General features: G+C 51.0%; 12 protein-coding genes across 12 annotated transcripts; 6 read left to right on the forward strand and 6 right to left on the reverse strand.

The window, feature by feature from the left end:
• Positions 1–170: 170 nt before the first annotated feature.
• On the forward strand, positions 171–1003 carry N7533_002176 (adenylate kinase ADK2; the record flags this gene model as incomplete). The annotated part of the gene is made up of 2 exons (XM_057098826.1): positions 171–342; positions 420–1003. The coding sequence occupies 2 exons, from the start codon at positions 171–173 to the stop codon at positions 1001–1003; spliced, it is 756 nt and encodes a 251-aa protein (XP_056963962.1).
• A 335-nt stretch (positions 1004–1338) lies between these two features.
• On the reverse strand, positions 1339–2411 carry N7533_002177 (thermonuclease family protein; the record flags this gene model as incomplete). The annotated part of the gene is made up of 2 exons (XM_057098827.1): positions 1339–1800; positions 1866–2411. 2 exons carry the CDS (start codon positions 2409–2411, stop codon positions 1339–1341), a joined length of 1008 nt encoding a protein of 335 aa, XP_056963963.1.
• Positions 2412–2807: 396 nt separating this feature from the next.
• On the reverse strand, positions 2808–4020 carry N7533_002178 (putative peroxisomal carrier protein; the record flags this gene model as incomplete). Its single annotated transcript, XM_057098828.1, has 5 exons — positions 2808–2931; positions 2992–3229; positions 3298–3602; positions 3625–3840; positions 3920–4020. 5 exons carry the CDS (start codon positions 4018–4020, stop codon positions 2808–2810), a joined length of 984 nt encoding a protein of 327 aa, XP_056963964.1.
• Positions 4021–4656: 636 nt separating this feature from the next.
• N7533_002179 (calpain-like protease PalBory) lies at positions 4657–7402 on the forward strand (the record flags this gene model as incomplete). The annotated part of the gene is made up of 4 exons (XM_057098829.1): positions 4657–4731; positions 4820–5190; positions 5246–5462; positions 5507–7402. 4 exons carry the CDS (start codon positions 4657–4659, stop codon positions 7400–7402), a joined length of 2559 nt encoding a protein of 852 aa, XP_056963965.1.
• A 438-nt stretch (positions 7403–7840) lies between these two features.
• On the forward strand, positions 7841–8563 carry N7533_002180 (YdeI/OmpD-associated family protein; the record flags this gene model as incomplete). The annotated part of the gene is made up of 1 exon (XM_057098830.1): positions 7841–8563. One exon carries the CDS (start codon positions 7841–7843, stop codon positions 8561–8563), a length of 723 nt encoding a protein of 240 aa, XP_056963966.1.
• Positions 8564–8848: 285 nt separating this feature from the next.
• N7533_002181 (uncharacterized protein) lies at positions 8849–10311 on the forward strand (the record flags this gene model as incomplete). Its single annotated transcript, XM_057098831.1, has 4 exons — positions 8849–8951; positions 9017–9117; positions 9208–9335; positions 9396–10311. 4 exons carry the CDS (start codon positions 8849–8851, stop codon positions 10309–10311), a joined length of 1248 nt encoding a protein of 415 aa, XP_056963967.1.
• A 920-nt stretch (positions 10312–11231) lies between these two features.
• Positions 11232–12642, reverse strand: N7533_002182 (NAD-dependent epimerase/dehydratase family protein; the record flags this gene model as incomplete). The annotated part of the gene is made up of 4 exons (XM_057098832.1): positions 11232–12037; positions 12112–12171; positions 12319–12480; positions 12597–12642. The coding sequence occupies 4 exons, from the start codon at positions 12640–12642 to the stop codon at positions 11232–11234; spliced, it is 1074 nt and encodes a 357-aa protein (XP_056963968.1).
• A 546-nt stretch (positions 12643–13188) lies between these two features.
• On the reverse strand, positions 13189–14648 carry N7533_002183 (uncharacterized protein; the record flags this gene model as incomplete). The annotated part of the gene is made up of 4 exons (XM_057098833.1): positions 13189–13574; positions 13651–14059; positions 14129–14210; positions 14287–14648. 4 exons carry the CDS (start codon positions 14646–14648, stop codon positions 13189–13191), a joined length of 1239 nt encoding a protein of 412 aa, XP_056963969.1.
• Positions 14649–15960: 1312 nt separating this feature from the next.
• On the reverse strand, positions 15961–19051 carry N7533_002184 (DNA topoisomerase 1; the record flags this gene model as incomplete). The annotated part of the gene is made up of 6 exons (XM_057098834.1): positions 15961–16095; positions 16152–16601; positions 16664–16903; positions 16967–18484; positions 18574–18797; positions 19003–19051. The coding sequence occupies 6 exons, from the start codon at positions 19049–19051 to the stop codon at positions 15961–15963; spliced, it is 2616 nt and encodes an 871-aa protein (XP_056963970.1).
• A 626-nt stretch (positions 19052–19677) lies between these two features.
• On the forward strand, positions 19678–20928 carry N7533_002185 (F1F0 ATP synthase subunit gamma; the record flags this gene model as incomplete). The annotated part of the gene is made up of 5 exons (XM_057098835.1): positions 19678–19733; positions 19904–20478; positions 20548–20660; positions 20726–20781; positions 20835–20928. 5 exons carry the CDS (start codon positions 19678–19680, stop codon positions 20926–20928), a joined length of 894 nt encoding a protein of 297 aa, XP_056963971.1.
• A 518-nt stretch (positions 20929–21446) lies between these two features.
• On the forward strand, positions 21447–23004 carry N7533_002186 (uncharacterized protein; the record flags this gene model as incomplete). Its single annotated transcript, XM_057098836.1, has 3 exons — positions 21447–21599; positions 21648–21969; positions 22037–23004. The coding sequence occupies 3 exons, from the start codon at positions 21447–21449 to the stop codon at positions 23002–23004; spliced, it is 1443 nt and encodes a 480-aa protein (XP_056963972.1).
• Positions 23005–23861: 857 nt separating this feature from the next.
• On the reverse strand, positions 23862–25448 carry N7533_002187 (F-box protein; the record flags this gene model as incomplete). Its single annotated transcript, XM_057098837.1, has 1 exon — positions 23862–25448. The coding sequence occupies one exon, from the start codon at positions 25446–25448 to the stop codon at positions 23862–23864; it is 1587 nt and encodes a 528-aa protein (XP_056963973.1).
• Between the last annotated feature and the right edge of the window lie 76 nt (positions 25449–25524).

Genomic DNA, 25524 nt, shown 5'->3' on the forward strand with positions numbered 1-25524 from the left:
ACCCATCGCTCAGACTTCTTTCCCTCTGAGTCCTGGTCTTTTACTTACCCCTGTCACCCGCGCCGTTTTTCAGGAACCGTTCCACTCTCGGGGAATTGTCGATTGATATCGGACCAACCCCGGACACCTTTTGGAAGCACCCTTCCATTTACCCCAAATATTGCTCCAGCATGTCTCACTCATCAAAGAACCTGAAGAAGGCCGCACGGATCATTCTTGTCGGCGCACCTGGAGTTGGCAAAGGCACACAGTCCGAGCGTTTGCTGTCTCGGTTCCCTCAGTTAGCCTCCATCAGCTCCGGCGACCTATTGCGCGAGAATGTGCGTCGCAGGACACCATTGGGTAAGTTTTTTCTATTGATAACACCGATCTTGGGGCTCCGCGCAAACAATAGGTCCAATGTCTAACCAATCTGATAGGTGTTCAGGCCGAGGCCGCCATGCAGTCCGGTAACCTTGTCCCGGACTCGATGATCCTGAACCTGATTTCCTCCGAATTGACATCCAAGGGCTGGCTCCCTCCATCTGATAAAAAGACCCAATCCGCCTCATCACCAATCTCCTCGTCTACCACAACCCCGTCTCCCTCAATCTCGTCCGCCGCATCCTTCATCCTTGATGGGTTCCCTCGTACCGCTTCTCAGGCCACAGCCTTGGACACCCTTGTCCCGGTGAACTTTGTCGTGGAGCTCATTACCCCAGCCTCGGTCATTCTCAATCGAATCGCCTCACGCTGGGTCCACGAACCATCCGGGCGAGTTTATAACACGGATTTCAATGCACCAAAGACCCCCGGCAAGGACGACGTTACAGGCGAACCGCTGACCCAGCGGGAGGACGACTCTATCGATACGTGGAAACAACGCTTGCGGAAGTTTGAAGAAACTAGTCGGGCCCTGCTCGATCACTACGATCGCCGCGGCTGCCTCTGGCGGGTAGAGGGCAACTCGAGTGACGAGATCTCTCCAAAGCTGTTCGCAGAGGTCGAGAGGCGATTCTGCTGATCGTCCATATTGGCCGTGTATAAATATTTATAATCGAAGTCGCTTTGACCCAATGGGTCGCGCTTTTACTAGGTGGACACTGAGTTCTGGGCTTCAATATACCCTCTCATGATTCGGGACTCGAAGAATATGTCTCGTGCTTGTATAGCTATTCTCGAATTGCATAATATCCATACAAAGGAGCCGGGTCTTGATTGGCCCTGTGAACAAAGGTCATTGTAATATTACATACTATGTAGCTGTAATCATATAATCGCAACATGCAGGTATCTAAGTACATACTAGGTGAAAGAAATTCGTAACATATGAACCCGACATTGCAAACCGGAGGACATTCACTTTGAAGACTTGGATTTCGACTTCCCACCATTCTCAACCGGGTCGCTTTTGCCCATACGAGTCTTATACTCCCGCGGACTCTCCCAGTCAGATCCAATATCCTTCCACAGCCCCTTGGAACGGCGTTTAGCCCGCGACTCCGCACGGCGATACTTCTGCTCCATCGCATCACCTCCGAACTCCGCACCGACCTTGGCCTCGTAAACAGTCGCCAGGCCACGTCTCAACATCTCGTACGAGACATCTCTCCGCCGAAATGGTGGGAAGTCAAACGCCCTCCTCACAAACACGCTTGCCACGACACGGCTGTACTGGTCTTGCTTGTAAACAGAGGCGCGTACGCAACGGGTTGAAAGATACTCCGTGAGCCAGGCGTGGGCTTCGCGCGCGAATGGTTGCTCTGGACGACCGAAGTGAGCGAGTTCGGGTGCATCGACGCCGGCAAGACGGATGTGGATCTGTATTCGAGGGAAACGTTAGCTGGAACGGCGCCTAGCGAACAGCATTGCGGAGAGAGACGAACGGTATTATCTTTCAAATCCTTCTTGTTCGTCGGGACTTTCTTCCACGGTAACCAGCCCCATCCCGCAATTCTTCCGCCGGGTGTATGGAAGATCCTGAAGTTGTCTCCATCGCCGACACTGGTGACTTTCCCGAAGATAGAGCGATGGCGCAGGAAAGAGGGCGAAATGCTGGGCGCGTCGGGGATACGGCGTAGGTACCGACGATGAAATCGTACGCCGAATAGAATGCCGCTTGTCAATACGACTGTCGGGATAAGAGTTCTGGGTTCGACAAAGGCCTCCCAGTCGAGGTACGAGCTGAGGTTGTTTGTTATGGGTGCGGAGCGCGGAAATATGGAGTCAGACTCCTTGTTTTGGTCGTCATTGTTTGACTCGGAGCTCCATGGTGGCCATCGCATATCGGCCCATACCCTCGCAGTGGCAGGACTATAGAGGGGTGAGCTGGGGAGCCGAGGGTTGTTGGGGAAGGTCGGTGATCGCCGTGGCGGGAGCGCTTCAACTTCCGCGGGACAACCGTTGCCGAGAAACGTTAGTACGACAGTCATTCTGCCGGTCAGTCTACGACAATGGAACAAACTACGGAGTTTCATTGCACTTCCAAACTAACAGAACTTTCGATGCTAACGTGAAAAAGGGAATAAATAATGGATCCTTTTTTCAAGGAAGTATTGATCATGATAGACTTGAAAAAACTGCAAAATCGACTGTGTATGTACAAATCTATCGACGCTAATCTGGTCAGAAACAATATGTTTCTACAGTATCAGACATCTATTCGAAAGTCGAAAGCCGGAAGGAATCTAGACAGGCAGGGAGAATCGCATGAGAAAGGAGAAGCCGACACGCCGTTTAGACAGAAAAAGAAGAAGAAGAGTTCTTGGTAGATGTCCCAGGCGTAGAAGATTAGAAGAAAGGCACCGAATGAGTTGAGATAGGGCAGCCTATTTCAAAGTAGCAGGCAGGCTAGTCTTAGCCTGCTCAGCAACTGCGCCTGCGGCCTTCTGCAGCTTCGACTTCCGAAGCTTGGTGAGATAAGCAAACAGGACAATAAAGAGGATTTCCATTCTAGGAAGAAAGTTAGCGATTGCAACTGGAGATAGATAGAGGGGTTTTTTTTTGGCATACCTCTCCTTGGTCATCATTAGTAGACCTTGCACCAACAGACCCTTTGTGATCTGTGGGCCGATACCCTTGAAGAGAGCCAATGGGCCTTCGTTATCAACAATAAACTTCATAACTTCGCCGAATGTCTTGAAGGGCTTGCCCTTCCGGGCTGGGGGTGGGCGGGATTGAAGGCCAACCTTAGCAACAATCAAAGGCTGAGTGGCAATGGTAGCCAGGGCCTTAGACATGGCGCCAAGGACTATGAGTGTATTAGTATGGCGTGCTAGTAGGCCTGAAGAAGCAAAAGAAGTAAACCACATCACTTACAGAACGCCTCCCAGGGCTTCAGGTTATTCTTTCCCGGGAAGAAGACTTCCTTGAGACGCTGATAGGCACCGTAGGTAATGGCTGGGTTGACAACCAGAATCAAACTGGCTTTCAGACCGCGCCACAGGCCGGACCAGCCGTCCTCGCTATCTACCACCTCTCGGGCTGTCTCAATAAGGCCCTTCTTCTCTCCCTTGGGTTGTGTCTGTTGACGTGTAGTAACGACCGAGACGGGAATGGTGAAGATCTGGGCCACGGCACCAGCAACAGCACCGAGTGATAATTCGATCGCAGTTCCGGGGGGGCTTGGGGGTTTTGTGGGAGGACATGTAGAGAGTTCGAACAATGCTGTACCAATAGAAGTACGCAAAGTTGGTCGAGGCAACTCCTAGCAAAGAGCCGGCAATTCCAGAGTACAGCCCGCTAATGCCCTCTTTCTCGGTAATTTTGGTGATCGCATCGATAGTAGATTCGTAGACCTCGACTCCCTCATGCTTCTCTCCTCCTTCGGACTTGACTTGAACCTGCAATTTCGTCTTGACTCTATTTGAAGGATATACAGGTTAGTGGGGGTTTCTTCCGAGTGGGTTGGCAATTCTGCGGTTGTGGTGGGATCTCTCACAGATCAAGCGGGTATACCATAGCATTGGCTAGGACTGCGCCTGTCGCGCCTGCAACTGCGCTGCCCCATGGGGAGAGAACAGGCTTTGATTGAGCAGCCATAATCTCTACTGGAAAAATGAATGCCCGATCACTCTGCGACGAACAGAGAGAAGAATAAGGAAAGGGAAAAAAAGACGGCGAAAGTGTATGAAAGGGGAAATCAGAGCGGGGCCCTCTAGATGACAGTTACTCCGAAGACGGAGATGGTAGAGCTGACCGTTGGAGAGAGCAAAGGAACGAAGTAAGCCGATCAGAGAGTCACAGATGATGATAGACGAATCGACAGCGAGGTCATAGTAACCGATGTCACCCGACAAGAGCACGACCGAGCTTGATAACCGGAAAGACCACAGGCAAAAAGCACCTCGGCGCGGCGGTGACGAAACGAACCGAGGTCCACTCGGCCGCCCGAAGGCTGAACCTCCAATGGGAATTCACACCAGCCACCAACAACACCCACGAGCTCGGACGACACAAGATTTGTTCGGAACTAGACAGGGACACAGAGAACTTGTTATTCCGAGAATTGAAGCCCACTTTATCTCGATTCAGAGGACTACAGCTGATTGGCGTGGAGGTCGATGCCTGTCAGGTCAGGCTCGTCTCCCGAAGTGCATTGCGGGGCGCATCGTCGAGCTGTTTGGACGCACGACGATCGAATCTCCCTGACGAGGACTGGAAGAGCCTCTAGAAGCTATGGCTAGACCCGATGGGGACATCCCAAAATCATCTTCGTCTTTATCAGCATCATCACTTCGGTCTCAGGCGCAGGTAAGTCCCATTATTCACTCTCCTTGTCTCGCCCCTCTCTCCTCCCCCCAGGATCTGATAACCCCCGGAGAAGCTAATCGGCAGTTAGCAAGCCGAAGAAGCCATCACCGCCGCAACCTCGCAAAAGGCGGCACTCGCGGCCGCCATTGATGCCGCCGAACATTACATGAGGGCCTTGCGCCTTGCATCCCCCGATGACAAAAAGAATTTAGACTCCAAATGCAAGGAACTCATTACTCGAGCCGAAGCGATCAAATCCGCTACCGACTGGCGATCAGCCGCCCAACCAAAAGCCGCTGCATCCAATTTGCGGCTCCCCACATCTACGCGAAAGCTCACCACCCGCGAAGAAATTATCATTCTCGAAGGCGCAAAGCTCAATGGCTTCATCTTTCCACCATGGAGTCGTCCACCGGTCCCGACAGAATTCGTAACATATGATGAAGATGCACATTTTACGTATGTCTGAAATTCTTCCAGAAGGGTGCCGTTTTCGCCATCTGACCAGGTATAGGGACACGCCAGACTTACATCTGTCACAATGTCAAGGTGATATATTTGCCGGTTGGAAAAGACCTGCGGATATCCTTGCCAGTCAGCAGCCCAATGGCGCCGAGCCGGTCATGTCGGTGACAGGAATGACCGATTTAGTACAAGATGTACTCACAGATTGTTCCGTGGTTGCTAGCCTATGCGCTACTACCTCTCGATCAGAACGGGGGCTAGGGAAGGTAAGATCTTTTTCTCTCATCCTGACCTAATCTAATTAAATTAGCATGCATCCCCCGCCATGTATCCCTGTGAAGGAGATCCTACCAGCCCGACTCTTTCGCCAACTGGGAAATACATATTCTCGTTTTATTTCAATGGCTCATTTAGAAAGGTAGTCATAGATGACCGCTTGCCATCCTCCAAAACATCCCGATCGCTTCATGTGATCGACCGGAAGAATCCCAATTTCCTATGGCCTGCACTGGTTGAAAAGGCTTACCTGAAAGTCCGAGGAGGCTATGATTTTCCCGGAAGCAATTCGGGGACCGACTTATGGGTACTGACCGGTTGGATTCCCGAACAAGTCTTTTTGCATCACGATGATGCCACGTCCGATGAGATCTGGGGCCGCTTGTTCAAGGCATTTTCCTATGGCGATGTGGTGTTGACTATTGGTACTGGAAGATTAACCGAGCTGGAACAGCAAGGTCTGGGGTTAGTAAGCGAACATGACTATGCGATTCTAGACATGAAGGAGGCCCAAGGGCGTCGCCAGTTCCTCTTGAAGAATCCATGGGCTGGCGCGGTGCCTGCGAGCCTACGGGCTAATCGAGATCATCTATCGTCCCCTCTATCGCCAGGGACCTTTTGGATGGACTGTGAAGAAGTCCTGCAGAACTTTGAACATCTATATCTGAACTGGAACCCCGGCTTGTTTAAACATCGACAGGATATACACTTCACCTGGGACCTTTCTCAAGGGCGTGTCATCTCTGGATGTTTCGTGAAGAATCCCCAATTTTCTGTCTACAGCGAGACTGGGGGTACCGTGTGGCTTCTGCTTGGCAAACATTTCAAAACTGACCACCATCACTTCACGAAGGACTCCGACCCTAAAGATAGGGAATTGGGATTCATTAGTATCTACATCTTCCAGGCTGATGGCAAACGTGTATCTCTCACTGACGGAGCACTTCACCGCGGACCATACGTCGACTCTCCAAACACACTGATGAGACTTGAGATGCCGCCAAATACAACATATACCGCAGTGGTCTCAGAGCAATCGCTGCCTTCCGCGCCTCAAAACTTCACTCTATCCGCTTTCTCAATTCATCCGGTATCTCTAGCGCCCTCACGAGACAAGTACATGTGCCTAAGCAAGGCAGTCGGTTCCTGGACTTCCTTGACAGCCGGCGGAAACGCAGAGTCGGCCCGTTACTCATTCAACCCTCAATTCAGCCTGCAGGTATCCGAGAAGACGGATATATCCATCCTCCTAGAGTCAGATGAAGCCGAACTCGCAATCCACGTGAAGATTTTCTGGTCAAATGGCCAACGCGTTTCAAAAGTGCGCAATCGAGACATCATAGCCGACAGTGGTGACTACCGTCGCGGGTGTGCCCTGGCCGAAACCAAGTCTCTTGGGAAGGGGGTATACACTCTCGTGTGCTCGACCTTTGCACCAGACCAGATTGGTCGCTTCACGCTATGGATCTCATCTGACATCCCCTGCACCGTGCAATCATTGGCCTCCGAATCTGCTGGCCGTCGAGTGACCTTATCTGACGTTGGTGTTCTCCACCCTGGCAAAGATATAATGATGGCTTCTCTGCAGACGTCTCGCTTGACCCGACTGAAGCTCGTTGCGAGAAATAAATTGTCCAAGATTGGGTCTCGTTCCGTCGCGCCGTCGCCGGTATTGATGACTGTGGAACTCGGCCAGGGTCCCTACAAACAGGTACTGGCTGCTTCAGAAGACGGAAGCTATTGCGACGCAGCATCGGGAGTGCGAGTGGAAGACTTTGATTTATCCCCTAGTCTGGAATTTCAAAACCAGGTGTGGATTGTGATTGAACGGGTTGGAGGCCCGGGAGGACAAGTGGAAGATCATTTTGAAGTGGAGGTATTATCAGAGGAGCGGGTTGAGGTCGGGGAATGGATTGTAGAGGATCCATGAGCACGGGTGTGTCTCAAAATCACGGTATTTGCATACCTCGCCTGGGGAGACGTGTATAGTATGAAGTGATCATAGACTCACGCCTCTAGTATTCAAGGTTTTCCAGGCGAAATTGCCCAGAATATTCTGAAGACTAAATTAGCGACAGCTTAGCCAACGGCACCATAGAACTTGTTTTCTTATTTGAAGTTTATCAAACGCAAATTACGGATAGGACATTTGAACATTTTCCTAAAAGTTGCCTAATAAATGTGCCTCGGTTTCCTATTCTGTCCTAGTGTCATGGCCTATCTGGATGCTGGGATAACCACAGCCACTTTCCAACCAACATGAACGTCTTCAAACCTTCAAGCCCACGATTGATTCATTTGTCCCAAGGCATTTCGTCTGTTTCATTTTATACCCAAGCACTTACATTTCTCCACCTCACCCCCATTAATGTCATCAAAACCACCCCCTTCCGATCTCCCAATCCACGCCTTCCCCGCCGCCTCAGCCCTGGAAGAATTCCTCGAACACGAACACCTAAAATGCCCAGGCTTCTATCTCAAACTTGCCAAAAAGGCCTCCGGCATCAAGTCAATATCCGCCGCTGAAGCCGTAGAAACAGCACTATGCTTCGGCTGGATTGACGGACGCGCAAACGGATTCGATCAGGACTGGTGGCTTGTACGATACACGCCACGCCGGGCAAAGAGTATCTGGTCCCAGAAGAATGTCAATACGATCAGTCGCCTGATCGAAATGGGCCGAATACGCCCTGCTGGCTTGGCTGCTGTGGAGGCTGCGAAGGCTGATGGGCGCTGGGAGCGTGCTTATGCGGGGCCCGCGACTATAACGGTCCCTGATGACTTCGCTACGGTTCTGAAGGAGAATTCGGTTGCGGAGGCTTTCTTTGAATCGTTGAATAAGAGTGATCGGTATTCTGTGCTGTGGCGCGTTCAAACATCGTCCCCGGCGGCGCGAAGTAAGAAGATCGCGACTTTGGTGGCGATGCTTGCAAAGGGAGAGCGACTCACGGTAACGAATACATCCTCGGTAAAATGCAAGAAGGCGAGGGTATCTGATGGGGTTTCTGTTAAAAAAAAGAAGGCTGAGAAACCTATAGTGACGAAGCCGAGGCGAAGTGGCCTTCGGAGTTCAACTCTAACTGAGAAATGATGCGAATTGGCAGTAATTTGTTGCATGGATACCTAGGTATATCATGCCAGTGAGTAATGGGCTGCTGTATCTAATATTCAAAAAGGGAATCAGCTAATAATTGTATTAGCTAGGTAATACTACGACGTAAATATCATCCTAGTCACTCATATCAATCATACACAAGTGTAGACCAGAAGGAGGCTAGTTTGTATGGCCGTCTCCGCACGGGCGGTGGGTTCTCCGAGCTCCAAACGTCATCTGCCCAGAGCTTCTCCTCCTCCTTTTAGCCTCAACCCCTCCACCATGGCGAATAATATTCCTGTTTCACTGAGAACCGCTGATATCGGGCGGTTTGCCCTGAGGGCAGCGCAGATTGAGAAGGCCAAACCTGTCGTGGCTTACTGGTGTGAGTTGAGTGTTTATGCCCCCCGCCATGGGATACCCGAGCTGACCGCATCCCTAATGCACTAGGCAACTTTCATATTGTGAACCAAATAATTGAGCGAGGCCTTCATAATTCCGATGATGAGGTTAAGCTTTATACAACCGACCTCGTGGAAAAGTTGGAACAGGTTCGTTGTCATATCTTCCCCGCCTAACCTTAACCTGGTGGCGATGGCAGTTGTGGAAAGCCGATTATTGACTCTATAAATGGCGATTAGTTCAAAAGCGACAACCAAGAGAATGAAACTGTCACGGACGAGGTTGCTGCCAGTGCCTATGTCGAACAATTCGGACTGGAGGTATTCAACCGCGCAGAGGCGGCCATGACCGCCAACAAAGTTACCAAGTGAGCTCTACATTCGTAGCCCTTCATCGACAGAACTCAGAATTAACATGAACTTTCCAGACAAACGGCGGATACATTCCAGGCAGCTGCGATATTCCTTGAGCTCTGCCAGGTATGGGGAGACCTGGACTCGGAGATTGCGGGGAGAATCAAGTTCGCCAAGTACCACGCGGTTCGAATTGTGAAAGCGATCAAAGCCGGCGAAGACCCCAATGCCTCGAACCCGACCCCACAGAAAGAAGAGGAGAACGAAGCTACCGTGGCTGACCCCGACATCCAAGCATTCGACGAAGGCGTGGCGGAGCAGGCCTCCAAGCTAAGACAGGCCTCCGTCGAGGAAATCCCCGACGAAGCAGATCGTCTCGGCCGCCATATGGCCCTTCAATCATCTCTGGACGAGTCACTCCACCCATCCCGAACATCCTCGATGCCACGCCCGCAAGAATCCTCTCTCCCTGACATTCCTTCCGTCCCAAGCAACGCGCCAGGCTCTCCCCCGACGCAGAAGATGGACATCGACGACCCGCAATCAGGAGGCCTCGACCTCCCCTCAACTCCCGGCACGATAGGTGGCTCAAGTTCTCTCCCAAAGCTGCCAGATACGCCGGGGTCTACGGACGTCTCTGCCTCTTATGTTTCACGCAATTCAAACGCCTTCCAGTCTTTCCCACCGCCGGCCGACACCCCCTCCGTCCCTGCTCCAGACCCGGCCTCATTCTATGATCCTACAAGTGCCAGCGCCTATATCCCACCCCCGGCTGCGTCGCCATCAGTTCCCCCAACAAGGGCACCTGCTCCTCCCCCTCCAGCCCCTGCACCCGCTGCCCCGAGCCAACCTTCGCACTCGATAGATGACAACTCTATTACCCAGGCGCAGAAGCACGCTCGTTGGGCGGTATCCGCGCTGACATTCGACGATGTTGACACGGCAATCAAGGAACTGAGAAACTCGCTGAAGTATCTAGGCGCGTCATGAAGAAAGTATACCAGTGTTTAATTTTGCCTGTACTACGATTCCAACCTTTAGCCGCGTGAACATAGTTACACCGCGGGTAGAATGAGTTTTGTATTCATTTTGTTACAAGTCCTTGGTACTACTAGTAGTAGTACCCTGCATAGCTTTGCAACCCGAATCCAAGAAAGCTTACATTATGAATGAACAGGCAGAAGAGCCTTGGAATAGGCATGTGCAACGTAAACGTACTACAGGTCCAATTTTGACCGAAAAAAAGGGTTAATTTCTCTAATCGATGTCTAAACTAACTGCAGTTCAAAGGGATATATGATATGCCAACATATGACGATGCTATATGGAGGGAAGACGTGACGTGGTAGAAAAGAAGGTGCAAGGCTCAATATGCAAATGCAGGATTGGTCAAGCGAGTCCCGGGGGAAAGCTGGAGACCAAGGTTGTGACGATGAGAACTCGAGAAAAGGAATGATTCAACAGGATATATGCAAGAAGTATAAGAAAAAGATGTGAAAGAAGAGAGAAAAATTCGAAAATAGAGAGACAATCAAAAAAAATCCCGACCAGAGAGAAAGGGTATTACAGGACGACGGCAGGCCCAGCAAGCGCGAAACTGGATTGTATCTGGTTCGTTCGAATTTTGACGAAGATGGGGGGGGGGGGTGAGGGGCTGAGAGAAAAAAAGAAGGCCTGGGAGAGAAGAAGAGGTATCTTAGGGGGAGACGAAGGAAATCATCAAAAGATTCATGGCGAGGTGCGAGGTGCAAGGTGCAAATGAAATGGGTTCCTCACTTTGCAGAAACAAATTGTGAGTGCATGGGCATGTCGAAAATGGGGAATTTTTTTCCGACCAAACAAGACCGTGAAGTTGTCCATGTTCAAAAACCATCGAAAATAGACCGGCAACGCTTTTAGGTCGGGAGGCTTCATGGCCACCAGCCCATGCGCTTGTAGCTGTCGACCATGGCGCGGACACTGTCAGCGTTGAAACGCTCATACTTGGGCTTCCAGCCCGTGGTGGACTCGAACAGTGAGCCGTCAATGGACATATCCTGGTCCTTGAGGACATCACGCTCCAGGAAGGGACCAATGGGGCCCGGGCGCTCGATCTTGCTTTTCTCCACCAGTTCAGCCCACTCCTGCAGGCTGACCTCGTTCATCTCGTCGACAACATCATCAAGGTTCATCTTGGCCAGCTGCGAGACGAGGGATCCGATGAACGAGACCTTGAGGCCGAATACCTCGGACAGGGCATTGGCAACGTGTTCCTGCCGGGTGTCGTTATGATCGACAACATTAAACGCCCAGGGAACGGAAGTGTCCTTGAACATCTGCGGGGTTCCCTCCGAAGAAGCCGTTCGTCCGGCCCGCCATTCGGCAGCGTGGAACAGGGCGCTCGCAGCATCCTTGACGTGCAACGTGTTCACCTTGACATCCTTGGTGTAGAGAAGCTCGAGATCCTGACCCATTTCGAGATGCACGCGAGCCAGACACAGCGCCATGGCGAAGTAGCCGGAGTTATATTCGCCATAGACGTGCGGCAGTCGCAGGGCACAGTAGTTCAGGCCGTCGATCTTCAGCAGCTCATCCGCGGCCTTGAGCTTCCATTTGGCCAGCTTGTGCCACGGCACCAATTTATCGAGCTCCTTGCGCGGCGAGGATCCGCTCTTGTAGACGTGAGCGGTCGAGCACTCGACGTAGGATTTGATGCCTCGCTTGGCGATTTCCTTGCCTGGGCAATGCTCAGATTGCAGCTGCGCGCTTCGTAGACGTCGTCTGGCTGTGAGTGTCGTGTTTCGCCGCCACAGTTGATCACATAGTCGAATTGTTCGCCGTTGGATCGATCAAAGATACGTGGTAGGTGCTCTGCAGTAGGAGTGTTGTTAGTAGGCAGGTCATTTTGTCCTTTGTCCTTTGTTTTTCCAATTTTAATTTTAATTGCACGTCAAGATTCTCAACCCCTCAGTGATGTTTGGTGATATTTGTTGGAGGGGTAAATTGAGCGCCACTTACGTTCGCGGCTGGCGTCCGCTTGCACGAACTTTTCCTTGGAGCATGCCTCTTCGAATTCGGGGGCTAGCCAGGCCAACTGTGGGAGAACCTTGTCGACTAAGCGAACTTCCGAAGCCAACTTGTTCTCGTGGATGTGGAGAGCAAGATGGCGACCGATAAAACCTAGGGGGTAGAAGAGGGACACGGTCAGCTTTGGTTCTTAATGCTTGGTTCTTGGTTCTTGGTTCTTTCAGGAGGCGGGGAAATCGGAAGTTGAAATCGGATATCGGGATACACACCGAGACCCCCAATGATCAAAACGGCAGGCTTATTGGCGTCAGCCATGATAGGACAAGGGCACAAAAAGGGGAAGAAAAGAGGTGAACTTGTGGACTTGAGGAAAAGAAAGGAGGGGGAAGGGAAAAGAGTAAAGTGCGAGAGTCTCCCACGGGGCGAACCTCCCGCTGTGTCCACTTCAGTCCCATCGCTAGAAAATTCGGGAAGATCGCAAATGCGCTTGCTTACCCCCCTCCCCTTTTTAGCCTGGTTTAGTCCCCTTTAGTTCCTCCACCTCACGACGCCGTTGATCTATAGTCGCGCATTTAAGTGGAACCACCAGTGGAGTGAGATTTACAATTCGTCCAAGTTGAAGTGACGTCGTGTTCCCCCCCCCCCTGGTTGCTGCCCCATGGTTCTGGGTTGGAAGATCGCCGGGATCCAAACTTGAAATTTCCGGGGTTGTGGAATTGATATTGCCTTTCCATGATTGATATTATCCATCGGCACTATGCTCTCTGTTAATATCTGAACCAAATTAAATTGCATCAAATCTATCCCTCCCCCTGTAACACCTTGTCAATCCACTCTGTCATCCCCCGATCCTTCCTTCTCCTACTCCTTCAAGGTCACCTCAATACGGAATTCCGCCTTGGAGATTTTACCTTGTTCATCGGCATGCCAAGCACACCCAACATGTCGCACCAGCTCTTGAAGGTCCCTGTCATTATCTTGCCGGATAACAAATTTCAGGTCTGCCCACACGAGATGGACGACCGCACATGAATATCGGGACTGATTATTGAGTTCGTAATGCAGCTGCCACTCACTAGGGTCCTCTCCAAGGGCCAGCTCGGACACCATGCGATCGATCAGATCCGAGCTAGTCTTGAACATCTGCCACGGGATGGACCGTGCTTTTGCTGGGGACCGCTCTTCTCGGACTAAGAAGTATGTTCGCTGGTCATGGGAACCAGGGTTTTCGGGAAAGGCAATCCTCACTGTTTCCAAAGCATGGTTAGCGTGAAATAGGGTCTATCTGTGAAGGACTATCTGAGAGGGTTCTGTCAAACGTACCGGGCTTTGAAACTGGCTTGGGCCGAGCCTGAGCCGGAGGAGCCAGGACCTGACCACGAGAGCTTGAAGGTAAAGCGCCGAAAAAGTTGCCGATAGGGACTTTCTTGACAATGGTTGGCGAGGCCGACATATCCTTCTTGATTCGAGTCGGAGTCTCCGGCTCCGCAGACTGCGCACGTATGCGTTGCCTCGCAGCCTGAATTGGCTGACTTGATTGACTTGGTCGATTCTGTTGGGCCGGCAGACTAGGGCGACTTGGTTGGGTTGGCTGACTAGGTTGACCAGGTCGACTGAGCTGGCTGGCTTGACTTTGTTGGACTGTTTGGCTCCGCTGAGTTGGCTGGCTTGCCTGGGTACGCTGGAGTGGCCGGGCAGACTGCGGCGTCTGCGTTGGCCGTGTGTTTGTGGGCTAAGGTTTGTTAGCATTGATATATAAGACAACATGGGGCCTAAATTTGGGTAGGATTGAGGAAAGTACCGGAGGAACACCAGATTCACGTTTGAATTTGCTCTTGCCCCCAGCGATCTTCCAAAGCAGTATCACAATTGCCTTGGTAATCCTAATAGAAATTCAATGAGTAGATGCCCGTCGCCGTAAACGAAAAGCAAAAGCAAGGGTAGGATACTACCACTCACGGGTCTCTATCCTTTGGCCATTTGAAGTTATCTTCCGGCCCCTCGCTGGGGGTAAGGTACTTTTCCCTCTTGTCAGCATCGTCCCCCCAATACTCTTTCCCAAATTGAGAGAGAAAACATTGGGCGCAGGCATCTCGCGCCTTGGACTCGTCGCCATCCATATCACCCCACTTGAAGTCCTGCTGATCCGCAAAGCTTTCCAGTCTGCGGCGGAAAGCGCTGAAGACCGACTCGTCTTTGAAATCCAGAAAGGCGAGAAATTTGTTGTATGCGTGTTTCTTTTTTAAGAACCCATCATCAACCATATCAGCTAGATGGTCCTCGCTTTTTTCGCGCCCAGAGCGCGGGCGAGTGTTTGCCATCTTGGGGTTATTAGCAGGTATTTTCGTGATGCGATGGGAGTAAGATCCGTTTGGTTGAAGTGGAACGCACCATGAACGATCGCGGGACTCAAAGTAAAGCCGAGAGAAGAGAGGTGAATTGAGGGGTGGTGGATAATAGTAGGAAGAAAGAGATGAATGAGGATACCCTAGAGTAGATTTAGGAAAGAGTGATCGAGAAAAGAAGTAGAAGAGGTGCAAGGTAGAAAGTGGAAGGTAGAAAGTGGAAGTTAGAAGGGGAAGCTGGAAGGGGAAGCTGGAAGGGGAGAAGGAAGGAGAAGATGAAGGTGAAGATGAAGGTGAAGATGGAGGTGAAGATGGAGGTGTGAAGGTGAAGAAGATGCAAAAGAGATGCCGAATCCTTTTGGGCAGGTGCGACAGACAAGAGGTATGAGAATGGCAACTGCAAAGCGGTTTACTTATTCACTCAGGCACTAGTAGTCGAATACTCCATTAGATGTACACGAATGTCGCTAGTAGGTGACCTGAAGTTACTAATAGGCATTCAGATCCAATTGGGTTTCCATAGTATCTACTCCGTACATACCTAGGTAAGCAGAGATACAAACAAGAGCCGCCACTCATGCAAGGTGGATCACCTGCAGTGTGACCTGCATTAGATGCATGCAGCGTGCATGCCACGTTCTTGTGGAACCCCGAACCACGAACCATGAATTTTGAGTACGATAAGCGCCGAGGTACTTATGTGATGGGGTAAACCACCCCTGAAAACGACGGTCAAAACCTTGTAATCCTGAAAATGGGAATTGATCCTCTTTCAAAGGGACTTGGAGTATATACCACTACATTGGACTACCGTGGAAAAGAGCTGAATAACACGAATGATAGATAGAATACATTGCGATCTTTCTGTATAGATTCTATGAACAAACCAAGGAACCTTGGAAAGCAAGAGACAATCCTGATGACTAGAGAAGTGCGAATCCGAGATCAAGATCAGGTCACCGTATCAACTGTAGCTGCGTATTTTTCTGATCTTTTTGCGGGTGTGTTTTGTTCTTTTTGTTTTTGTTTTTCACTGTTCGTTTTCCGGAATTTGCGAGACTGGTCGTAGCGCGTTCCGTATGGGGTTGATCAGAAAAGTAAAAAAGAAATGCCAGGTTTGCTGGCTTTCGCCAGAACCCATGATGGTCGAAGAAGCAAACTTTCAAAAAAGGGAAAAAGGAAACGAGAAATAGAAGAACAAACGAAATCCAGACAATCCCGACTGTGCAAACGAAATTTGATCGGATAAATGCCAGCAACAGAGTCTATGGTCGGTGTGGCGGTATGTTTAGAATTCCCAGTCTTCTTCAACAGACTTGATGGCCCACTCGAACTTTTCACGCAAGGCCTTTGAGAAGAACTTCTCTATAGGGACGTTGAACTTCTTGCTGAAGACGACGGTGAGACGAGGGTCGATGTAGTTCTGTGAATGGAATGTTAGCAGGTGCTCACTCTTGTCAACAATTTGGATTGACTCACGATCTTCGAGGTGCCGAGAGCAACCTCCTTGTTGTCCTCCTTATCTTGGGCCTGGATTGACATGGTGTCGACACGTTGATCGAGCTTGGTGATGTTGGCCTCGATCTTCTCAACGGTCGGGCCACGACCCTCAGCCTCAACCTTGCCGGTCTTGTTCTCCTTGTTGAATTTCTTTTCCATATCCTTGACGACCTCCAGACGCTCGTTCAATTCAGAGGCCTTCATTTCCTTCTCACCATCAGCGACTCGCTTCTCGTTGTCCTTCTCGAACTTCTTATTGATCTTCTGGGTCTGTTCCTCGATGAGGAAAGCTTGATGCTCCTTGATCCATTCCTTGTCGAGATCCTCATCAATCTCGAAGAAAGCAGCACCTTTCTTCTTCTTGAGACTTGGCTCGAGGTCGAGCATCTGCTGCTTCAAACGCCATTTCTGATAGCGAAGCCCCTTGATCTATTGTGAAAAACAAAGAGTTAGCACGAACCGACATTGGCAACCAATATGAGTCAACTTACCCGTTCACTCATCTTCTCCATCTGACCGGCGTGGCCAGCAGTCACGGTACGCTTGTGGTTACACAAAATGGCGACTTTGCGGTTTGCGTCATTGTAGGTCTTGATCTTCTCCGGGATGTTACCGGAGGCCTTGATTTCCTTGAGCAGCCTGCTCATGGTGTATGAGGCATTGTATGTACGGAAGACCTTGGCAGTTAGGCCAGGCATGTAGTTCTGAAGATGTTTGTTCAAGGCCGAAGTCTAATACCTCCATATTAGTCATACTATGTCAAAAGCTTCATCAGAAAGATAGGGTAAACATACCGTCAGGCGATCGAAAACTTCGTCACCATCCTTCTTGGGTGCCTTCTTGAAGATTTTGAGGTTCTTGAAAACCTGCGCATCGACCTTGACCTCGTCGTAGAATCGAATACTATCCTTACCAAGGAAGTCGAAAACGACGGTATTCGGGGGCCTCAACGAGATGTTCTCATATTTCAACGAGCAGCAGCCAACGGTCTCAGCTTCATCTTCACCCTTTTCGTTTCCGGCACGCAGGGCGAATTGATCGATGAGATATACAGCCGTAGCTTTCTGACGCTCGACCATCAGATCATTCTTCAAGTTCTTCGAATAATCCTTGCGAATCTTGTCGATATGCTTCTTGAGTTCTCGCGCCTTTTCGAACTTCTTGTAGTCACTCTGTCCCTTGACATCAGAATTGGCAGCCAGCATGACATACTTGTAGTTGCCGTTGATGTTCTCTTGCCACATGGCTAGCCATGTGCCTTCTTGATCATGTTTCACTTCTTTCCATTTGTGCCCAGCCGGAGGCGGGGGAACACTGGCCTCCTTGCCGATATTGATGGTGATTTGTTCAGGCTGGACACGAGTCTTGACGTGGCCTGTTTTGGGGTGCTCACCACGACCACGGAAAAGTGAGGGAGGCTCAACACGGAAGTTGCCGACCTTTTGCTTACGGCCATCCCATGTACAGAATTGGTAAGCAGCCTCTTCTTCATCTTTCTCAGCCTTCAAGCGTTTCTTTTCAGCAGGAGGCAAGTTCTTCTTTTCGAGGCGCTTGGCGTCAAAGTATTCGAAGATTGGCTTGAAGTCACACTTGGTGAATTCCTTGATATCAACCTTATTGCCCTGGGGATCCTTTGCACCACCAGTCTTTTTGATGATATCCTTGAAATCGGCAAAGAAGTTCTTCTGGAAGGTAGGGTTCTCGACGTTGTGGGTTGAGTTGAGCATGCTTCCGAAGAACCCGGCGACTTCTTCAGCGTCAGGTTGCAGTGAAATGGGCACTCCATCGTATCTCATCTTCACATTCTTCGGCAGCACCTCGTAATCCGGAGGGAAGACCACGCCATTGTGCTCCAAAGTGGTCCACTTCTTGGTGCCATCGCCCTTGGTTGGGTCTTCCCACCACCGGTATTCATCCTCCTCACCTTCCTTCTCTTCAAGGTCCTCACTTTCGGCCTTGACAGCGCCCTTGCCCTTTTTCACGGCGGGAGAAGCTGGCTGGGCCTTGACTTTCTTGATGGCGGACTTGTCATCTGCGGCCTCCTTCTTGACACCGTTGGTTTTCTTCACAGCAGGTTTGGCCGCCTTCGCGGAGGCGGCGGATTTGCGCGCGGCTGGAGCGTCCTTCTTGGCCTTTTGCTCGATTTTCTTCTTCTGCGCAGAGAGTCTCCTCTCAATCGGAGCGTCGGAATCGGACTCCTCGCCAATGGCCGTTTCCGAAGCCTTCGGGAGCTTTCGTCCGTTCAGGGCCAGAGGGACGTCCTCGTCGGTTTCGGGGTCTTCATGTTTCACTGAAGTTCGTCGGCGTTTGCTCTATCGAATGGTCAGTCGCCGAAACCAAGAGCGACAACAAGGTCGCAAGGGGAGACTGTGGGTCAATTTGCGACTATGACGCTGCGTACCAAGGGCTGATCATCTTCATCGCTGCTCTCTGGCTCAGCGTAGGTCTTCTTATTGTCGATACTAGCGCGGGATTTGCGCTTGCTCACGCCATGGGCATCTGCATCTTCCATATCCACGTCTTTATCTTGTACGGGGCCGAAGCGAATTGAGACGCCGGGCTCAACGGTGCCGTTCGTTCCGGCAGGAGATGCCTTCGCAGAAAGTTTCGTCGAATGAGGAGCAACTGGGGGTGGAGGAATCGTCATGTTAGCTTAAATTGATGGCGCAATCAAGAGATAAGATGAAACGAAGGTGATTGACGAGGGTAATGCGCCCAAGTGAGAGCAAGACGAGAAAATGAGTTGTAATTCAGATGGAAGCGAATTGGCGAAGCAGGAATAAGAGCCGAAGGGGTACACCTGCCAGCGGAGTGACATGGGGAAGCTTACCACGGCCATTCGCGCGCGAAAGCGGGATATCATCCTCTGAGGAACTCATGATGGCGGTTGTAGCTCCGAAAGGAATCAAGCGCGAGAAAGAACGAAGTGGGCTGGGGGCGAAGTAGGGAAGCGGTCCTCGTGCGCCTAGTCGGGCAAACCGAGCCGCCTGAAGTAGACGGATGATGAAATCAGGGAAATTCTGACCAATGATAAGACAGTTAGAATGTTAAGAATTGAGAAAGCATCAATAATGCTAATAGATAGGATAGGAAAGAGGATGGGAGTTCATACACGACCCAAGTCAGGGAGGGAAGGGAAGGGAAAAGTAACCAGCAAGAGGGAAAGTCGTAGAGACCGGCAGATGAGGAAGGGAATGTAGGAAAACCAAACCAAACCCCAACCAAGTCCAGCTCAACTGGGGGCTGACCTCAGGCAGACAAGAGGGCGAGGGCACGTGATCCCAGTATGTTATGAATTCTGCGGTAGAAGCCGGAACGGCGCACCGTAGATGCCTACCTAATTCGGTTTAGCGCATCAACTCGGCCAGGAGTTCAACTTCGCACCTTCCCGTCCTCCTCTTCAAGCCAAAGCGGTCTCTGTATCTCTTGCACCCACCCGGCCCTCTCTCCCTCCCTCCTCCCGCAGATTATCCTGCCCCCCTCTAACCTTCTCAACTCCTTTATAATGTTCTCTCGTGCCGTTCGCCCGGCCGTTCGGGCTGGTAGCGCTGCCATCGCTCGGTAAGTCTCTCTTCCGATGCCCGCTCGTGGCGCCAGTTCCTTCTATCCCGATACCCGCAAAGGAGCGGAAAAAAACACTGTCAATGCAGCTCCATGTCACCATATTCGCACTCAATGATCTCTCGAAACAACTCGAAACTCGTTCGATTGCTAACTCGACCTTTCTAAAGCACCGCCCCGCCCAATGCCGCCAACTTCGCGACTCTGCGTGAGATCGAGGGCCGTCTCAAGTCCATCAAGAACATCGAGAAGATCACCAAGACCATGAAGATTGTTGCCTCCACCCGTCTTACCCGTGCCCAGAAGGCCATGGACGAGTCCCGCGCCTACGGTCAGACCTCCAACACTGTTTTCGAGCAGGCCGAGACCAAGCCTCTGGAGGACCAGAAGACCCTTTACGTCGTTGCTAGCTCCGACAAGGGTCTTTGCGGTGGTATTCACTCCGGTTTGAGCAAGGCCACCCGCCGCCTGTTGGCCAACGACCCCAACGCCGACATCGTCATTCTCGGCGAGAAGGCCAAGGCCCAGCTCTCCCGTTTCGCCCCGGAGAAGATCCTCCTGACCTTCTCCAACGTCTGCAAGGATATCCCCACCTTCGCCGATGCCCAGGCCATCGCCGACCAGATCAGCCTGCTGCCCACCGACTACAGCAGCGTCAAGATCATCTACAACAGCTTCCTGAACGCCCAGAGCTACGAGGCCACCGTCCTCGAGGCTTTCTCCGAGGAGGCTATCACCCAGTCCGGTAGGTTGAGCTCGCGCGCTCACCCACGACCGCCTCCATGAGGATTCAGGCTAAATAAAATTTCCACAGCCAACATCTCCGCTTTCGAGATTGACGATGAGGCCCTTGCCAGTCTCCGCGAGTACGCTCTTGCCAACAACCTGTTCTGGGCCATGGCTGAGGGCCACGCCTGCGAGATTTCCGTATGTTCACCCGTCACTTCCACCTTACCCGAGTTCCATTTTCTTTGGCTAACATGTTTTCTTAGGCTCGTCGCAACGCCATGGAGAACGCCTCCAAGAACGCTGGTGACATGATCAACAAGTGTGTACTCCCGCCTTTTATGCCCAAGAAGCTTAAAACTAACAATTTCCCAGGTTCCAGATTCTCTACAACCGTCAGCGTCAAGCCACTATCACTGGTGAGCTGGTTGAGATTATCACCGGTGCCACCGCCTCTGCCGACCTGTAGAAGTTTCCTTCTACTGCATGAAGTCGCCTCCGGTGTAGACTTGTTGATATTTAGATCGACCCTCCGTTTGTGTAAAATCAGTGTCAATCCATTTCAATTTCATATGTATTCCTGGTAATATCAATGTCGACTTGCATCGCCCTGTAGCTCGCTGTCTGGTACCGGCTGGTGCCTGGTTGGCTAACTTGTGCGTATCAAGTTACTAGCACTGGCCTGGGGTTCCAACACCGGGTTTATTCACTAGTGCTGTTACTGCTGCTGGTTCCTTCCTACGACACTCACTTGTGCACCCGCCAGTCGACAGTGACTGCTTCCTTCGCCTTTTACCTTTCACATTTCACCCTTACCTTCTCTTTTCATCCACACATCGCTCTCTATCATTTCACCATCTCGCTCCGTCGAACTGATCCCTGTGACGGGAATTTCTATCCCTGTCAAACCTTTGAAAAGACACAAGCTTGTGTGAGCTGTTGAAAATTCCCCCAAGTAATACCGAATTCGACTTGAAGTCCGCCAGCATGTTCGCTCAGTCGGCCTCGGTCGATTTCTATGCAGCCCTGGACATTTCTCGAACTGCTACGACCCAGGAAATCAACGCTGCTTACAAGAGGTTGGCTCTGAAGTATCATCCTGACAAGTGCGGTGAATGTTTTCTGGAAAAGTTTCGCCAAGTATGTCACCTCAGCAGCAAAAGTCATACGTGCTAACAAGCCTCGAAGATCACAGAAGCAGCTGAGGTTCTTCGCGATCCTCAGCGCCGTTTTGACCATGATCGTGTGATCGGACACGATTCCCGCGGTTCTAAGAACAATAACCGACGCCAGCCACGTCGATACCAGCGCGAGGATGACTGGCGAAACTGGACCGCGGCGAAGCGACCTTGGAGAAACAATGACTTCAACTTCAACTTGAAGAGCCCAGAGGACTGCTATATGTACTCGTACGGCTCAAGTGTGCATATGGACCCCAACTCTGCAGAGTCCAAGGCAGAGTCTGATCGGATCTCGGCAGAGGCACAGCAATGGGCAGAGGAATACGCAAGTAAGCAATGATCCTGGTCTACTCAACCGGAGCAAATACATGCAAGGATCGAGCTGATGCAGTATAGCTTTGCAAGCCGAGTGGGCAGCCGAAACTACAGCCGAGGCGAACACCGAGCATGCAGATTCCAAGGAGGCTGATGAGTTTGACCCATGGTCAAATGATACTGAGGAAAAGGGCCCTGAAACTAACCAGGCCACTGGTCTCAAGATGGAAGCTCAACATGCAGCTTTCGAGGAGGCTGATGAATTTGATCCATGGTCAAATGATGGTCAAGCTTTTACTCTGTCGGATTTTGGAGCGCCGTCCAACTATGCTCGGGAATTTTCCACTGAAATTAAACAACCCACCGAAGCCGATCGAGCTGCCAAGTGGAAAATGCCTGGGCAGTTCTCCTCCAGTCAATTTGACCCCATTCAAAACACCAATCCCGGATTTCCTGAATTGGACGAAAATGGCCTTCTTAGCTTCGAATTCCCTTGGAAATATCCCTCCAGTCAATCCCACACATCCACTCACTACTCTGGCCACGATCCCCGTTCTGGTCACGGCTTTCCTCTTCAGACGGACAAGAATGGGTTTTCTGACTGCAAAGTTTTACCCGACGAACACTACGACTGCACTGAGCATTTCCTTCCAGGACCTAGCATCAACCGCAAACCATCCACCAAGAAGGCAAGCCCGATGGACCTAGAAAATTTTCACGAGCTTGTTACCGCCGAAGGTCCTCTCGCGCCATTTTGTCCATACTTCAATGCCAAGTTGGCTGATGGAAGTGGGCGTTACAACTTGGAGGATATGGCCACGGAGGTAAATGGTATCATCGGCCAGATCATGTTTGAATGGGTTTTTGTTCTAAAGCAGGAAAGTGGAGTCACTGCACCACCAGTTACTAACTCGAACTGCTCTCACCATTGTGAATGGATCAAGGAATTCGGTCTCCCGGAGTGTACAGTCTGCCGCTTCTGGCAGCCTATCTACATGATGACCTGTTCAACGTGCGGCATCAAGAGATGTATCTGCTGCAGATTTTGAAGGGCTAAAAATGGCCGACGGATGTATTTTTGACAAGGTTGATTTCCCGTCAAGATGGGGTATGCATTCGAATTGTCTTTGCCATTAAGAGAATCTGGCTTTCCTTCCTTTCCCCTCCCTCATATCTCTGCTTGCTTTGATAGGTTTCCCATCTCACCATCCCTTCACTCATTGTCTTTCCTTCTACTGATTTCTGAGTTGATCGGTGCATCTTTTGCTGGGTGGATGATTTTCTGCGTCGCCCCTGTGTCTTTGTTTGCTTTGATGTGTTCCACTGGCACATCTATTCACTCATTTCCATTCATGTTTCTGATGTCCCAGATCGGACAGACGATCTTTGACGACCCCTGTTGTTATACAGTGCTAGGCTGAGCGTTAAAATAGTTATTCTATTCAAAATGACTTCAATCAGGTCATTTAGCCCGTCAAGTTAAAATTCAATTCAATCAGACTGTTCACAGACCCAGGCTGCTGGCTTGATTGCCTCGGGTTATCTATCTGTAGCCTGGTTTTATACAGAACTTCAAGTTGCCAGTGCCTACCAGTGTCCATTGGGGATATAGAGATGGCCGGCTATCTACTAGTAACTATATTTAGATTCCAAGGTTTGTTATACCAGAGTATCAGGTAAGAAAAAGGCACATGCTTTTAATTTTGGTTGAAGACCATTACACACACAATACTTTTGATATCTATCGTAAAAATTTAGAGTCATTATGGTTCGTCAATCGGGTTCGTCATTGAACAGGAACAGTGCAAGGTTTCCGAGGTCAACTCAGGCAAAACAACACGCTGGACAGCCTCAGTGCAAGGAATTCAACAAGTCGTTGAATGTGATACACCATGCAACTGGGAGTTCATCGGTCGAATCTATAGATCACCAATTCCCTATTAGAGTTCTCGCCCAGGAGATATCTTTCACACCCACTTATTTTCCCTCTGCCAGTGAAGTCCAGATTGGCCGTGGTCACTTGTGAAGGCTCTTCGTAAGACCCCAAGACCTGATATGTAAGGCTGATAGTTTGATCCTTATGATCAGGCTCCCTTCGGTCCTCGCCCCATTTGACGGGATCAAAATGTAGGCAGAAGCTGACGCCGGCTTGCTGGTCAATGACCTGGGCGATGGTGCCGTACCAACATTCAGCCATGATCGCTAGCACAGTTATCGGTGACGTTTGCAGGCTGCAGTTGCCACGGTAAGCTGGGAGTATTAAGTTGCTCTCCTGCCGCCGATGAGGACCACAGCCTTGCATGGGAATGCTGGTCACGACAGCCATGGGCAAGCCGAGCGGGCCGGGGACTGTCAACCAGGTATTGATATTTTCCGTAATTTCCACAGCTAGGCCATCGTCGGTGATTTCGAGTCGCTGCACGCTCGGGCATCCTCGCTGTCGAACGCCGAAGAATTCCAGGTCTCGGAAGCCAAAGCGGGCCACAATGGCAGGAGCTTTGTCGTCTTCGGAGTCTTCGTGTTTTGTTGCTGGATTGAGCGAGGGCCGGTGGGAGGACGGGGTTGAGATATCCCAGACAAACAAGGATTCAATGGGCGCGTCCTCGTCGGCCGTGTATAGGCTGCGATTGGGCTGCCAAATATAAATCACATAGTGCGTGTTACAATGGGAGGAGAAGAATCGGTCTCGCTCACTGAGCGGGTGGCCGAGGAACATAATCTTCCACTCATTCCGAGCCGTGATTTCCCAGCCGTCGTCCTCGACACTCGGCTTCACATCAAAGGATGAGGCAAAATGACGATGTACGCCGTCGCTGTCATTGAGCCAGTGGAAGGCCTTTGGTTCAGCCCACTCGACAACTAGCAATTGCTTCTGTAGTCGGACTCGGCGTACGACTTTGCCAGTGGTGGTAAAGGGGACGGTAAATTGCCGGTCATTGTTCAAGTCCATCAGTACCAGACATTGATGGTGGGCACTGGGAAACACCAGCAAATCTTGATCGTGAGTCCACAGCGCCTCGGAGAACTGGCGGTCGACAAATTGTCTGACATGGCTGGCGTGCGACTCCCATGGCGGGACCTGGAACCATTCACGGTCCCCCGCGGCACCAAAGTCGTCACACAGGCGGTGTTTTTGAACGGAGCGGGGCTTTCCTCGTTCTAGATAATCATAACGCGAGGCAACCTGATCAAAGAGGGAGCGGATCTCGATCGGATCGGTGGCGGTACCGGTACCGGTACCAGTAGCAGTACTAATACTGGGGCCAACGTGGAGCCCGTTGACCTCCCTAGTGCGAGGGAAGTGCCTTTTCATGAGTGGGACCAAGATGGCCGGGTTGCCGAAGGCATCATTCCAAGAGCGCGAGACTCGGCGGCATCGCACCAGATCGTGTGGAGTCAAGTAGGCCAGGACAAGCCAGAAAATGTCCCGTGGCAAAAATGCCAGGTCACGACCATAACCATCCTGAACCTGAACACGGGGGTACGAGGTCATTGCTGAGCACAACCGTAGCAAAACCAAAAAGGGCGAAAGCTTCTCATTGGAGAGAAAAGCTCTCTCCGCATGCCAA

Source organism: Penicillium manginii, assembly GCF_028828005.1.
Source record: "Penicillium manginii strain IBT 31320 chromosome Unknown utg000002l:1.0-5564898.0:1.0-5567710.0, whole genome shotgun sequence".
In the NCBI taxonomy this organism is placed as follows: domain Eukaryota; kingdom Fungi; phylum Ascomycota; class Eurotiomycetes; order Eurotiales; family Aspergillaceae; genus Penicillium; species Penicillium manginii.